At 32.0% G+C, this 16,914-nt stretch overlaps 1 protein-coding gene across 2 annotated transcripts in view; it reads left to right on the forward strand.

Moving 5' to 3' along the window:
* The first annotated feature begins 1,233 nt into the window (after positions 1–1,233).
* The window catches only part of LOC148601717 (uncharacterized), a 71,055-nt gene continuing 55,374 nt past the window's right edge, over positions 1,234–16,914 (forward strand). Inside the window, exons 1-4 of one of the 2 annotated variants that reach the window (XM_088554206.1) lie at positions 1,234–1,609; positions 8,594–8,674; positions 11,603–11,677; positions 14,026–14,172. In XM_088554206.1, coding sequence (XP_088410332.1) covers positions 1,355–1,609; positions 8,594–8,674; positions 11,603–11,677; positions 14,026–14,172 — 558 coding nt within the window. In that variant the 5' untranslated portion in view covers positions 1,234–1,354. The remainder of the gene's footprint in view (positions 1,610–8,593; positions 8,675–11,602; positions 11,678–14,025; positions 14,173–16,914) is intronic. The other variant, XM_088554205.1, reaches the window with a different exon arrangement.

A 16,914-nucleotide genomic window follows, 5' to 3' on the forward strand; every position in this document is an offset into this window, starting at 1 on the left:
CCTCCGCGGGACTCGAATTCATACCACTGTAACATTTATGGCAACACCGCATAGCCATTGTCAGTTGTTTAATCTTGTTACTAATCTGAAACATTTGCATGGGTCATCACGGTTTCGAAAGAGTAATCATATCAAGGGAACTAAGATTCTAGTGGAAGTCACCCTATTTCGGGGCATATCACATTCGTGCCATTTTGGATGCTGAGAGCAAGCCAAATCAGTGGCATAGAGTATTTGATGATTAACGACCTTGAAGACTTCAGCCTTTGATATTCATTATCATTGAATGCATTTATCTTTTTGTTCAGTCATATTATCTTAATGTTCGGTTGTTTACTTTTATCTTCTCTTAATTAATTCAAAACGATGTTAGATACACACTGAATGATTAAGCATATCATTTAAACATTTTTATTGTATGTGACATTTTTTTAGGCGAACCAGATTTTTATACCCCGCAACACGAAGTATCTAGGTACTATATAGTAACTGATAACCATCGAAAAGTTGAGCTTCCATTCGTCCGTCCGTCTGTCGGTGCCCGACAGTCTCTAGAAGATGACTCTATCTAGAATTGATCAACTATCTTAGGAACGCACATTGGAAAATTAGCTAAATATACATTTTTTTCCAACTTCGAAACATTTTCAGTTTTGTGTAAAACATCCCATGAAATAACATCCATGATGAAAATTAATATCTAAAAACATCCTGGATACTAATTAATATCTAAAAGCAACCTGGATAACATTTCACTTAAAAAAAAATATCCGAATCGTTAACACCTAACACTATGAACTCTTTACCCCACAAAATACCAAGCCCGACTATTTATAGTGCCCCAAAGAAAACATTTTCAGATACTTGTATGTTTAATCATCATGAGGCTGGGTATGGATACAATTTAAAAGCCACGGAAAATATTTAAATAATATGAAATATCCCTGAATTAAATTTGATATTAATTATTTTCCGGTGGAAAGTATTTCACACTGCATAACATTGGATGTTACAAATAGTGGTGCAGAACACTGCTGAAACCGAGCAGATTTAACTTTTAAGAAATTTTACGGAAATTGAAAAAGATTTAAGAGAAAAGTTTTTTTTACAAGTTCCTAGTCTCGAAGTTTTTTTTAATTCTATTGTCATTGATTTTTAGAAATGTAGTGTCTTTCATATTAGTTGTGAATTCTTTTATGAATATTAATATCGTCAATAAACATTTTGAGACGGTCCCTATTGTGATTAAACCGGAAGTAGTTGATATCAACACGAGCAGTCGTTCCAAAAAATGAGAAACAAAACAAAGAGATGGGACCTTTACTTCACAGTGTAGTTTTGGACAAGATTAAGTATGTATTTTGTAAAAACAAAGAAACAGTTTGACCAACAAGAAGCAAAAGAACTTCAAGAGAAAAAAGATAAACTTATTGAGAAACAACAAAAAGATGTTTCGAGTCCAGCAGCAGCAGTCAGTCCGAAGAAAAAGAGTGATAAAAATGATCGGAATGAATTTCTGGACGAAGAATTACCTGATGGGGCATGTTTCCGTCCTAGAGTAGTGGCATCAGAAATTAAAAATGACGAATCTGCCGTTCGACCGGCTGAGGTAAGAAACATAGTAAAAAGGGGGGTGCACACTGCCTTTGCAGCCATGCAGGTGAAATCAGCTAGAACATACAATGTATTTTGTTTCATGAATGAAAGTATTATTAAACTGGATCTTTTATAATGCTATTGTCCCCAAAGTAAAGAACAAGTTAGGTTATATTGCATTTATTGCTTTTCCTGTTCAGGAATTATCATAATGGTCCTTAAAACGTTTTCATTCAGCCCATTTGTGATATCAACCTTTGTTTATTATGACTACTAAAGTAATGCATTTTGTTCAAATGGAAGGAAAAGTTCAAATTTGAAATTGAAGTCTTAATAAAATTTATATCAGCTTCAGTGTACTCTCTGAACATAAAAATATACTAATATTCATGTACATATACAATTTGTATAAACAATGAACAGTGCATGTACATGTTCATACATTGTATACCAGTAAAATGATGCAAGTTAGTGCTCAGGTGACATTTACCTTTAATCACTGAAGTCACTGAAGTCGAGCTGTAAGTGATAAGTATTTCTATTTATTTCCTTTTATACAATAAGTAAGATAGCAAAGTTGAATACCATTCTAGGGTCACTACCAGTACAGTCTACCAATTACAGCTTACATGTGTACATGTACATGCTGCATTTGTTTCTGAAGATTAATCAATGTATTTCTTGTAACTTGTATGAATTGTAACTTAGTTATAATCAATTACTCCAACTTGGCAAGTATATTGAATGATAACTTGTGCATGATGTATTAGTTTTGATCCCTGTCACAAATTTTGTAACTTTAGAACTGTCCAGAAATTATTTTTATTGATGCTACATTAGAAGATCCTTTCAAATGAATTCTTTTCAAATTGAAATCGCTATTTTGTGCTTGGAAACAATCTAAATAAACACACTTTAATTCTGTCAAGGTTGAATGTGCAACTAATTTCAAATTAGGTTTGAGCTGTAATTAAATAAATATGTACGATAATTCAATCACCACTCATTTAGGCTAATTTAAAATACATGTAACTTCTTGTTTTGGTCTCTTAATTTGATGCTTCCAATGTCAATGATATCATTAGCTGTAGCAAGAGTATTTAGTAAAAAAATACATGCTTGATGTAGTAAAACTTGTAGTAAATACAGACTGATGGAGTTAAATCAATACTGTAGTGGATTACATCTGTGACAGTAATACAAGTTTTATGCATTATTTTTAATGGATTTGGTACTAACTCAATTACATGTAATCTCAGTCAACATACACATCTTTCAATATCAATTTACTGAATGCATTAGAACTGAAAATAATCTATACCCTAAGGATGGAACAGAATGGCTCAAGGCATGACACATGCTAAAGAAAAAAAACTTGAGTGTATATATGCATAGGTTGTACATGTACATGCACAATGCACAACTGTTATTTGCAAAATTTCAAGAGGCTTAAGGTGTACACATACATGTATAAGTGTACAAAGTGTATGCTTTTGAACTTTTTCATGGTTTTTACATGTACATGTACCATATACACTTACTGTACAGATATATACATGTATTTATGTTTATATACCCCAGTGGCAGTGATAAAATGAATGTCACTTTACACCATAGAAACATGTTGTTCTGTTTTTATAGTCGAAAACATGACCAAATATAATGTTGTACACTGATTAACACTTTATGTTGTGACCCCAAGACACCTGTACCTATGATGTCATACAAGTCATTCATTGTATTACCTCTGACATGAAGTAGGGAAACCTTCTGTTCCTTGACATGACTCATGAGTTACTTTATATTTTTTCCTTCTATCCTAATTCACTCAACAGTGACTATATGGAGGGCATGATCATAGTACATAGTAATAAGATTGACATACATGTAAATATTGATATATTGATTTGCACAATAAAACAAAGTCATAATTAAAATACATTGTGTCAATTGTTGTTTTTTTTTAGTATTAAGGAAATAACAGCTTGTGGTGCTAATAAGTGATAGTCTGATGTCTTTGAACCTTTAACCTTTAAAATTTCATTTACCTACATGTAGATCCTTGACATTCAACCTTTGGCTATTCCTCACTTTTTTATTGAGCACTTTTTGTTTCCTCAATTAGTACATGTACATGAAATACATGTTATGAATAAACTTAATTTCCAAAATCTGAAATATTACCTGATTTAAATAATTCTTCCTTAAAGAAATAAGTGTGCACCTTCTTGGCTTCTGCACCGTCATAGATTTACTGTCTTGGTTATTTTGTTAAGGAGTGAAAATTGTTTTAATAAATGTACAGGTACTACCGTACCTTCAGTTTTAGAGTATGTTCAATGTACATGTAATTAATGTCTAATTACTTATACATGTATGTATAATCTGTTTTAAGATATATGTATGATATTGGGTTTGACGAGCCAGATACATGTATGTTAAGTGTTTGTGCTTAAGATGCATGTAGAAGTATGAGATACATGTAGCTGTAAAATTATGTGTCAAAAGGTGCAATATTGAAGAAAATTTTAACTTTAAATTTTAGGAACATGACAAAAGATTTAAATAATTTACACTTTAATTATGAGTAGAAGATTTAGGAAAAAAGCCAATACCTTTACAAGTCTTGCTTGAAAAAGCAATGTAAAAGTCCTCCATGAGGTACATGTATATCAACATAGGACACTCCTCTCTCTGAAAATTACTGTATCAATATTATACATCAAAGATTAAACAACATTATCATTACAATATCAAAACTCATTAACACTGGGAAACAAAGAAAAGATTAACTGATTAGATCTGTAATTGATGAAGGCAATAGTCACAGTAGTTAGTGGAGACATTTCACTTAGCATACATATAATTATCATTGATGGACTGATCTGTTTTCTGTCTATCGTGACATAGATCACTAGTGATAAACGGGTCACAAACCTTCTGATTGCAAATGATTCTATGATGTCAAGGGTTACTGACCAATCTGAATAGTGCAGGAAGTATTTCCATGAGAAACTGTAACAATATCGTGTGTCAGTGATCTGTCAATGGCCTAAAGATTGTCATGACAGTACTGTCTGCCATTTTACCTGTGGGGTTCACCTGTTCCAAGTATTACAGGTTAACCCACTTACCAATGGTCACCAAATGAAACAATGTGATTCTATTAAAATTTGTCAACCCAATGATAGCCCTGCCAATAACCTGATTTATGATAGTTCTACAGTTTATTCACCACTAGCCTATAGAATTCCAATTTCCTCATATAACCATTTAGCCTAGTTAAAGAATAATCAGCAAACCAAGGTTATAGCAGTAATCAAAAGAATGTTATCCATGGACAAAGACCTGAAATGGAAAACAGACATACACAACAAAGAACATGAAGATCATTTTTGAATCCTACATGTATTTGTCCCAAAGACAATTGGACATGTACATGTATAAACACACATCTGTAAGTTTTGCTTGTTTGGAAGTTTGTTTATGCCGGCCCGAAGTTCCTATGGAGAGTCGCATAAAAAACTGGAAATCATTCTCATTAAAAAAATAAAATTTGGTTGTCAGTGATATCTTTCTGCTGAGATCACCAGTGTCAGCAGTAATGACTCCTACTTCATTTTGGATGGTTTACAATTTAGTCCTTACATGTACATGAAGGTTCATGTACATGTAAGTAATTTTTTTTTTTTCACTTGAAATATACATGTTGTTCTTCACTGCACCATTTCATTCAGAACCAAATTCAAAACTGGTTCAGACTTATTTTAATACCAGTAGATGTATATGTTATCTTGTACAATACAATTATTCATTATCATGTCTTGAAAGCATGCTTTGAATTTAATGAGAAAATACAATGCTTACATTGTATCACAGAAAAACTATTGACACTAGACAATAAAAATCCTGAATATTTAAAATCTAATACATATGTATGTTACATCATTATTTTAGTCCTAGTTTACTAGTATAAAGGCATACTCAGTAACAACAATTGGCATATGTTTTCCATGTCTTGTTGGATCTTTTGGAATCCAATTTGACCTAAAGACTAGTAGACATGTACATGTATAAAAAATGAAATTTTTCTGTTATTTTGCCCTCTACAATATACATTTACATGTATTTGGCAGTTTTTTAGATACATGTACCTACACTTTTGTAATTGGTTTTGAATTTGAGCATGGATAACTTCTACAACTCTTCACATGAGCTAAATGCAATCTAATTTTTCTTCAGACATGCATGAATAAAAATGAAGTAGACCTAATTGTTTTGTCATATAATCAGTTTGATCATAGAACCATCACATTTTCAGTTTCATACAGGAATGTTTATTTTAAAGCATTCTCCTATCACCTGTTCTATTCATATCTTATCTAAGTCACTCATTTAATCTTCTCTCTGTGCAAAAAATATAAGTGCTGTCTGCATCTGATCAGGTGGTAGGGAACATCTCAGAGCCATATCATAACATGTATGAATGTACATGTTGTAAATATTGTATCATCATAATGCATACTGTTGTAGTAAATTGTTATACATTGTACATGTAGTCATTTGATACATGTATAAATTGATAGTAATTATCACAGATTGGTAATCATATTTCAAAGTTCTACCATAAGCAAATACAGTGGATATTACCAGGGGGAATTTGGGGTTGGAAACCCCCTTTGTTTGAAAAATTCTGAATTTCCCACAGAATTTGGACATAAATAAGCATATAATTCTTTGAAACACTCTTTTTTCTAGAGCCATCTGGAATCCCCTTTCCAAAATCTCTTGGTGTAGTGTACATATGTACACTGTACCTACCAGTAATTAAGAGCAACTTTTTTTTTTTAGAAGAAACTAAGCCTTTTAATGATCTGCTGTAATTTTTTAGATGCTGCATCTGTGAAGTTAACTTCAGTTTGAATCTGGGCAATTTTACGATTTCAATTTTGGGCCTTTTGCAGGTTGGAATATTGTCTTTACATGTTCACGTAAATTCATAGAAAATTTTACTTTTTATCACAACAAATCTAAACAGATTTACTTCCATTTATTTCTGCTGATTTTAAAGACAGTACATGAATATATTCTGTGGAAATTACCATTACTGTTAGTATAATCCTCATTACAGAGAATCTTTTTATTTTGGTGTTCACTTTTTGTAACCTTGATCAATATTAATCTGTAATATTAACCCAGCCATAAAGTTATCAATAATAAGTGTTTAGATAAGCTGCAGCACTGTAAAACAGAAAGATTCTCATGCTGAGCAATGATGTAAAAACTGTTATATTTCTGGAATGGCATCTAATAAATAAAGATTCAGGTAAAAACAAATTGTCTGCTTTCGATAAGCAGGTTGTTCCATATGTTTCTAGCTAGTACATTTACATTGTATAATGTCTGGAAGAGTGTAATTAGCAGATAATTAGGTGACAAGAACAATAGTATGTATAGGTCCTGATTTTCTTGACTGTGGGAAATGTTACCAACTTCAGCTTTTTATCTGACCTTATTACATGTGTATATACACATACTTCGTAAGCTATGTCTGTTACATTCATATTGTAGATCTAATATTCAAATACACCATGCATTGTATATATTCCTGCATGTAGGTCGAAGCAACTTTTAGTTAGAAAGGGCAAATTTGACAATTTTTGTACTGTTTTGGTTTTTATCTTGAAATTATTATGAAATTTTCAATTAATGAGATGATCCTCATGATAAAAAAAAAGTTGCCATTCAGTCACAGTACTAGTTATTCTTCCAATAATGGTTTTCTGATATATCTTGATGAAGGGGATCTGTTAGGCTCCCTTCATTCCCATTAGTTGGCTTGGTATCTTAATGCTTACATCTGAGAACATGTCAGAGCCATAGCATTCAAGATTGTATTGGTTTGGGGTGTCAATATGTATGGATACATGCTGTGTAAAAACCTTGATTTTTCTAAACCTCCTGCATACGAAGTTTGGGGGGGTATGTAGGAATCTGTCCGTCATTCTATTCACATTTCTTGTAAGTGCAACTCCTCCTAGAACGCTCAAGGAATTTTCATAAAATTTTGTAGGAAAGGTTGGCTACCATATATAGATGTGCATGAAGGAATATGATACCTGTCAGAGGACAGTCCAAAGTAAGGGTTTTACATATTAAAATCATAGAAGGCAAACTCCTCACTAAAGGGATTTTAATGTAATTTTATAGGAAGGTTGGGTATCATATGTAGATGTGCATAAATAATATAAATAATGTCAGAGGACTCCAAAGGGAGATAATCCAAATTAAGGGTTTACATGTTTAAACCTTGTAAGCATAACTCCTCATAAACTGCTCAAAGGATTTCAATGTGATTTTATAGGAAGGTAAAGTATCATATATAAATGTGCATGAAGGACTATTTATTCTGTTTGAGGATTCCAAAGGGAGATAATCCAAATTAAGGGTTTTTATATGTTAAAACCTTGTAAGTGCAACTCCTCCTAAACTCCTCTAGGGATTTTGATGCATTTTATAGGAAGGTTGGATATCATATGTACATTTGAAAAAAAGAAACAGAATGCCTGTTGGAGGACTTCATAAGGAGATAATTCAATTTCAGGGTTTAACATGTTGAAACCTTGTAAACGCAACTTCTCCTAGACTGCTAAAGGTATTTTAATGAAATTTTATAGGAAGGTTTGGCATCATATATAGATGTGCATGAAGGAGTATAATTACTGTATGTTGACTCCAAAGTGAGATAATCCAACATGGTTTTACATTTACGTCTATTTGAAGAATGTATTCTCTTTATGAGTTTACTCTCGGTATTTTTAGTTTATTTTTAGTGTAAATTGTAGGTACAGCATGCACAAATTATTGGTAGAGCAGCTCCTCGATCCTGTGTGTACATGCAATTTCTTTTCAAATGAATTATTTCAGTTCAGTGTTCAAACCACAAAATGTAAGTGAATGATTTTTTTTTATAAAATATGTAATTTTATTTTTTCAGTATGTTGGTTCATTTTCTGTTTCTGGAAGTGATCAAAATGCCAGGGCTGAGTTTGTTCAACAAGAGATGGAAAAGATGAGGGTGAGATGCTCAAAAACATGTTAAATTTCAAAATGATTCAAGTCAAAGTTATACTTTTTAAGGATGTATGGTACTTTAAAAAAGTGAATTAAGTTTTCTTATAATGCACATAATATAGAACATTTTGTTAACTCTGCTTTTGAGATCATGTGCATGTTATTGAGCAATATTTCTTTCATATTCAGCATGCAATTACCAAAATAGCCTGCAGAATGCACATCAAAGAGTCCTTAATTCTCTGTTAAGAATCGCACAAGACAGATTGCTAAATACTAGTAGTCGGTAACATACATGTATACATACATTTGTGATCATAAATCACTTTAGTTTAAGGATGTTTAATTCGCTGTTTATAAATAACAAGAATTTCAAAGAGTTGTAAATTCTATTACAAGATCTTTTGTGTTAGAACAATATGAATAGAAATAAATGATGTATCGATGTGCTTGTTTTTGAGATATAAGCATTTGAAATTTTGGCAGGAAAATATTTTTCTCTGTTTTTTTTTTCATAGATTTTGTTTTAGTAGGTTTTATCTATCAAAACCACTGAAAAATAACAAAAACTTCTGAAATAACATTTTAAGGTGTGTTTAATGAAATTATGAAAAGAAAAGTGGGGGTCACTGGGCAAGAAATATTTATGCTATGAATTATGATAAAACTAGAGGAGTCCAAAAATCTGACATAAATGACTGAACATGAGCAGCAAACATCCTTTAAGCAATGAAGTACCAATATTTTTTTGTAAAGCATCAAAAAAAATATGCAGTCAAGTTATGATGTATGTAGATACTTGGATTTTAAGCTTTCTTTAACTTGAGAAGTAGTTGATAGATCTTGAAAAAAATTTTATACAGGGTTCCATAGCAGAAAAAGAAGTTTGAAATTGCATACATTTCAAACAATAATTTGATAACAAGTGTATTGATTTCTATGAAGTTGTGCTATAATGTTCATTGCTAGAAAAGGAAGGTTTGGGTTGATTTCAAAGGTTATAATCCAAATTATTTAGGAATTATGTGCCAAAACGGGACTAAGAACAATTAACCTCAGTAAAAAATGCATGGATTTAAATGAAATTGTACCACAATTTTTCATTTCACAATGGCAAGTTTTGGGTTATGACCTTAAATCATATTAGGAAATATGGGTCAGACTTTTTTTTTGGTGTCTGATCAGTTTCCTTTAGTAAGAGTGTATGATTGTACTACCAGTACATGTTTGTATACCCAATAGAATGTAAGGGTGTATGATTGTACTACTGGTATATGTTTGTATACCCAGTAGAATATAAGGGTGTATGATTGTACTACCGGTACATGTTTGTATACCCAATAGAATGTAAGGGTGTATGATTGTACTACCGGTACATGTTTGTATACCCAGTAGAATGTAAGGGTGTATGATTGTACTACCAGTACATGTTTGTATACCCAGTAGAATGTAAGGGTGTATGATTGTACTACCGGTACATGTTTGTATACCCAATAGAATGTAAGGGTGTATGATTGTACTACCAGTACATGTTTGTACACCCAGTAGAATGTAAGGGTGTCTGTTTGTACTACCAGTACATGTTTGTATACCCAATAGAATGTAAGGGTGTATGATTGTACTACCAGTACATGTTTGTACACCCAGTAGAATGATTGAGTTTGATTTTAATGGTTACATCCCTATTAAATAGTTGGGAAATTAATGACTAAAATGAAATCAAAGACTGAAGTCAGTAATTGTCAAATATTCTCTGTCACTGATTTTAGCTTACTTTCAACATCCGAAATGGTAAGAATGCGATATGCTCTAAAATTGGGTGACTACCACTATTATGATTGCATACTCTATTGTAACCATGATGACCAAATGTTTTCAGTTTCCTGGAACCATGCTGATTAAAACAATTGGCAACAGCTACATGTATATATAGATGTTTGGGTCCTGATAATATATAGGATTGTAACAAGCCCCTGTGTTTGAATCAGAAACTCAACGTAATATTACATAAATTCAATGCTAACCGATTATTTAATCTTTTAATGTAAACTTCATGTTTTCAAACAAGCAAAAATTAAAAATCACACACACACACAGACATGTGTAAGATATTTTTTTGAAGAGGTACATTGAAGCAATCTGTGGGTCTCTTGTGATATTGACCAGGGAATCAGATTATACAACTGGCGATGAAATTCATAGATGTCAGGGCTGTGAAAATGTATATGCAAATATATATTCTTGTAAAGAGCCTTTGTGCTTGAATCGGAAACTGGGTAATGCTCATGCTAACCGATCATTTCTTGTAAACTTCCTGTTCCCACACAAGCAAGAAACACACGAAAAAAACACACATGTATGATACTTAAGAGGTACATTTTTATCTTGTATGAAGCTAGAACTATGAGACTATGGCGGTAAACACGGCGAAAATTTGCAGCATTACATGGCATATTACTATGTATTTATGCAAATCATATGCAAATATTAAGTACTGAAATTACGAGTGCAAGAAGTCGCTAACAATATTAGCGACTTGAAAAAGAATAAGCCTTTACTTAGTTTAATTTGTACAACTCTTCTGTCTGCAAATTTCAAAATCCTTTGACTACTTTCATTCTCGTAAGATACTTATGCTGAGTCAAACATTCCAAAGTTTGAGGCATATCTAACTCAATATATCAACAATTTCCATTCATTTCACATCACATTTATCAGGCTTTGAACAGTGTATGATGTTCAAAACTCACTTCCAAAGTGAGGGAAAATTGAATTATTTCACATTACGCTATCCAAATATCAGACATTGTTTGATTTGAAAAATGTTGTAAAACTTTGAAAGGCTTGTCTTCAGCGGTAGGTAGAGAGGAAATGTCCATTTGCTGCCATGTGGAGCTTGCACATTCACATTTATATGCTTTATCATTTTCAGACACCTGATAAAAGCAAGAAGATACTATTGGTTATTTCTCTGTCTGGAGTCAAAGTGTGTAGCAGCAATGGGGAGGTAACTGTTAATAGTAATGGGGCCTCTTGTTTATGTCTCTCCCTACAAGTTATATGGATATCATATTATGTACTAAAGTTCCTCCCACTTGAGACCACTTGATAATTCAAGTGATAACTTCAGGCTAAAAACGTGAAGTGGAAAAAGATACTGGTACATTTAATATCATCTCTAGGACATGCATCATTATGTATTAACATTTTCATATGTGCAATGTAGGAATGACATACTGTAAAAGTACTTATATTCGTGGGGTACCAATTTTCATGGATTTTGGGGTTGACTCTAACCACAAAATCAAATTCCAAACAAAATACATATTTTCTGTTAATTTTTACTATAGGAAATGTTAAACCATGAATTTAAGAATCCACGAACCAATGATTTGTCAGCAGTCATTGAAAATTAATGTCCTCGAATAAAAGTACTGTAACAGTATGCCACTTTGCAGGACAGTTGTCTCCAATAAACACTCACTCATTTACAACTCTGAGTTAAACGTTTCATACACTCAATGAAATATGAAGTTATATGAAGCTAGAAAATACTTTTTGTCTCATTTGTTTGTTGTCTCTGTGACATGTATACCATATTCTTGTTAAATTGATTCTAACAAGGAAAATATTTTTTTTTTTTTTTTTATGTTTTCTGGTGTAAAAGGACAATTGAAAATTGGTCAAAATAAGGTACTAATTGTATGTTATGAATGAGTTAAAATACATGTAAATGTTTTTATGAAATAATGATGTCAAAATTTAAGACAGTATTTCATGCCAGATTATACTAGCTTTTCTATTCTGCCGACAATTACTCAAACACGAACATAGACTGTTAAACATTTCAATATTTCTAAGTGAATAGCACTAAAAAAATTTCACAACTTTGTTTTAAAGATAAATGACATGACTTCTGAAAGGTCAAACAAGGTCAACTATCTTTCTATAATAGTGAAGTCATTATAGATAGGAGATTATTGAGGTTGTCTTTTTCCTGAGATGAAAGGGTCATATCTTAACTTTCTTAGTCATTGTCAGTCAACATTCATTTAGAAGTTTGGATAGGACTTATCATTGTCAGGTGATTTCTCATGCACAAATAAACTGTCATGGTACATTTATGTGAAACAGTTTCTAAGATTGGCATTTTGTTAGATGTAATTTAAGTCTCAAGGATTTGAAATAAAAGTTGTTGTTGCAGTGTACCAAAAATATGTTGATTGGTAATTTCAGGTATTTTTTTGTTCTAATTTGAAAAAAAGATTGGTTAGCATAAGTTTATGTATGAATATACATGTGCAGTAAATGAAAACTTGCATCATAAGTATGAGCCTATATCAATGATACATGTATTACCTGTAGTTTGTGGTGTGAGGAAAACAGTGTTTGTTTCTTACGCAAACTTTGGATATACTTTTAATTAACTTCCTTATTACTATAATTCCTTTCCAGTAATCAGGCCTCCTGGTAATTGAATATTTCTGTACAGTATTAGTAAAGCAAATTCAAAAAGTAAATTTTTCCCTCTTCATTATTTTTATGAATTTTACATTTTATTAAGTAACATGAAACAAGTTTTTAATACCTTGATGTATCTAATAATTGTGATGCATCATGTTATTTTCAGAGATTGTGTAAACAACACATTTATAACAGAAATTGTGATTAATAATTTTGTCAGTCCAATATATCATAAGATTGGACAAGATATTCAGTCTTCTCATTGCATAAGTAGCCTTATCCACTGAAGCAAATATTTAAAGCTTTATCTTTGACAATATCTTGTCAGTTTTACATATCACAACTAATAGCTTCTTCTTAGTAGCAACTGAAATATTATAACTATTAATGCATTCTGTTTGGCCATCTTTAAGCTTTTTTGTGGCACGGTACTGGTATTTTATTATACCTCCCACTCAGCAGGAGGTATATGGTGATAATTCTGTCCATCCATTCACCAGGCCTCAGCTTTAATCCCAACTCCTCTCAAACCACTTAATGGCACTTGATAGAACTTTCACACATTCTTTATCACATAATGCCATTGTGCACCTCCAATTTTGTTTTTCCATCTCAACGACTTTAAGGGTTCTATGGAGGGGAGCAGATGTATCAACAAGTTGACTGTGCTCACAGTTTTCTAGTTCTGTAGAAGTTTTTCATTGTCTTTTACCCATTCTATCCTTGTCATATTTTTTTTACACTTCCATTAAGTTTATTTGTAGGTACACATATTTCAGTATATAGTTCTCTTCACTCTATTACTTACCACTCTGAGTGAAATTTCTAAATAAGTTACAATGTAATGTTTGTATTGTTAATGTAATAGATAAACACTTCAACCTTTTACAGAGTGTGTACATGGCCCATGCCTTGAAGAGAATCTCCTATGCCACTTGTGAGCCTGAATTTTGCCAGTTCGCATTCATTGCTAGAGAACCAAAAGGACATATTAGTAGTCAATTCTGCCATGTTTTTATGACCAAATCAAAGGAAGAAGTAAGTACATTTGTATATTGGACATATCAGTACTTTTTACATTCAAATTGCTGGTGACAACAGGGAGTTGTTGGTTGGTTACTTTTGCATTGAAAATGCTTGTAGCCAAGGGAAACTGTCCGGAAAAGGGGAGTGGCCACATATGGGAGGGGCTGTTAGACCGGGGACTACTTTACTAGATTTGTTTCTGTTGCTTACCGGTACTTTCTTTTTTTTTCTCCTATTGATACAGTTAATGGTGACTATAGTTAATGAGTAATCAAGGGAACCAAGGTTATAGTGGTAATCAAATGAATGGAATCCAGGCACAAAGATCAGACATGGAAAACAGACATACACAACAAAGAACATAAAGTAACTAAAATCATACATACAAAGTAACATAAGCAAATGAGGAACTCGGACTCCACTAAAAACTGGGAGCATGGATCTGGTGCACCGGTAGGGTAAGCAATGTAGGTCTTAGTTCATCAGTCATTCTGCCATTCTACATCATTCAGTTTAGGAAGTCTTAACTCTGGTGACAAACAGAGTGTGGTAACAAACAGTAAGTCACTCAGATTATTTATTTGATACCACCTTCTATCAATTATTTTCATAGTATAGTACAGTTGTACCACCAACTCTTTGAAATTAGCACCATCTATGGTTTTTTTTCACTTCTGATTTTCCCAGTATTGGACATCTTTTTGGAAAAGATATTTCATAGACTCATTGCAAATAATAACCAATGGACAGCTGAGTGACTTCTGCCACATTTATTTATCAAAAGAGAAATTGATCGGATTTCCCTCCTCCATATTTAGACTGTGGTAACGCCAGTTACCACACTTCGTTTGTCACCAGTGTTTTAAGGTATTGAATTTAAATAAATTACTAGTAATTGGTTTTGTAGTTAAATCTAGGTTAGTTGGGTGTTTCAAATTCATTTTGATTGGATAATTTTTTTCCATTGGTCGTTTGTTGTTTAAAGTTAAATCTGGTTGTATTTGCAGTAAACATTGAATTTTATTATGATTACCACAGGGTGTCATGGTTATATTCTTCTCTTTGTAACATACCATTGTTTATAAGGTACTAAGCCGCTGCTACATGGATGAATAGAGATTATTTTGAGTTGAAAACCTTGCTAAAAATAAGACATGGGTTTTTTTTATAGTACACCATTGTAGACAGAAAGAGATCCATTGGAGATAAATAAAAATCAAGTTCATATTAGGTTTTAAACCTAAACAAGCATTACTGTGAAAGTATTATTGTTCATGGGGTACCAATTTTCGTGGTTTTGGTGGATTTTGTAAACCGCAAAATTTGATTCCCATTGAAAAGGAAATTTCTCATTCATTTATATGATAGAGTTGTCAAACCCATGAATTAAGGAGGTAGACCTTGGGTAAGGGACACAACTCTTAAAATCATTGGAACGTTTGTATTTAGCTTTTTACATCAATCTTATGTAAGCATCTAATTAACTTGGATTCATTTTATTCTGTTTTAAACGAAAGCTTGAGAGGCTTTGGTGAAATGGAATGTAATACAAACATATTACTGATTTCATGAGTTCTGTTCCTTACCCTAGGTCTACCTCCTTAAACATTTTTCCCTAAACCGTAGAGATTGGTAACCATGAACAAAAGTACTTTCACAGTATTTGCCTTAAAATTTCAGTATCAAAATGAGGAACTTCAAGTTTTGGTTTTAAAATTTGTCTCAGTTGCCCACAAGACAGTTACAAAAAGGTTAAAGTGTACATGTAGCTGTGCTTTCTAATTCTCTTAAAATAGTAGTTTGTGTACATGCAGAAGTTCATGTATATAAGTACTACTAAAGGGGTTTTTAATGTCCTTAATTACCCTGTCGGGTCTCGCACGGACAGCAAGTATATAAGTATAGGTTACTTTGTATTTTAGAATCTTGTGATTATTAATAAAACATTATATTTTTATGACATGTGATATGAAGCTTAGAAGTTCTGGTATTTTTATAGCATTGACAAATATACAAGTGTAGGAAAGTAATTAATTTCTCTGCAAACTTCCTTTTCATGTAAACATACATTCTGGTTGTCTGAAGGGGGTAGTTTTACATCATTGTACATTTCTTTTACCTGTTATTTACCTGGGAAACCTGTAATTTACCTGACGAAACATATGCATGTCACTTGCAAGGTTTCGTAATTTCTTGTTAGTTCAGTGGCTTGTTTTAGAATTTTGTCACATTCAAAATTGAAACTATTTGTTATTTTGGAAATATTTTATTCATCTTCCATGAAAAGGCAAGTTTAAGGTGATGGTGTTTTAATGTGATGTATTTTTAATGTCTGATTATGCCATTGGTATTACATGTGAGGATTATTCTAAATCTTTTATACAAGAAACAAATTATGGATTAAAATCCTATACAACTAAAAGAAAATATCAAAGATATTACAAGAATTATTTGAAATCTCATTCAAATAATGAACACATATTAGACTACTTTAAATGCCTCCTATATTTGAAAAAGATAAGAGTACAAAAAAAACTGATGACAATATTTGAAAAGAGAGAAGGCTTTTGGTATAGTTATGATCAAATGTCAATTTGAGTCATGCTAATCCTTCATTCTATGGCTTCATTTGAAATGTTTTATTCTGACTTTTTTTTTTTTTTTTTTTTCGTAACAGAATACCTCTTTTGAATTGTTAGAAACCATCAAATAGTTTGATGAAATGAAAATAAATAAAATGCTCTAAATTTAAGT

This window comes from Perna viridis, chromosome 12, assembly GCF_037379345.1.
Source record: "Perna viridis isolate PV_CMFRI_1.1 ecotype Kerala chromosome 12, ASM3737934v1, whole genome shotgun sequence".
Lineage (NCBI taxonomy): Eukaryota > Metazoa > Mollusca > Bivalvia > Mytilida > Mytilidae > Perna > Perna viridis.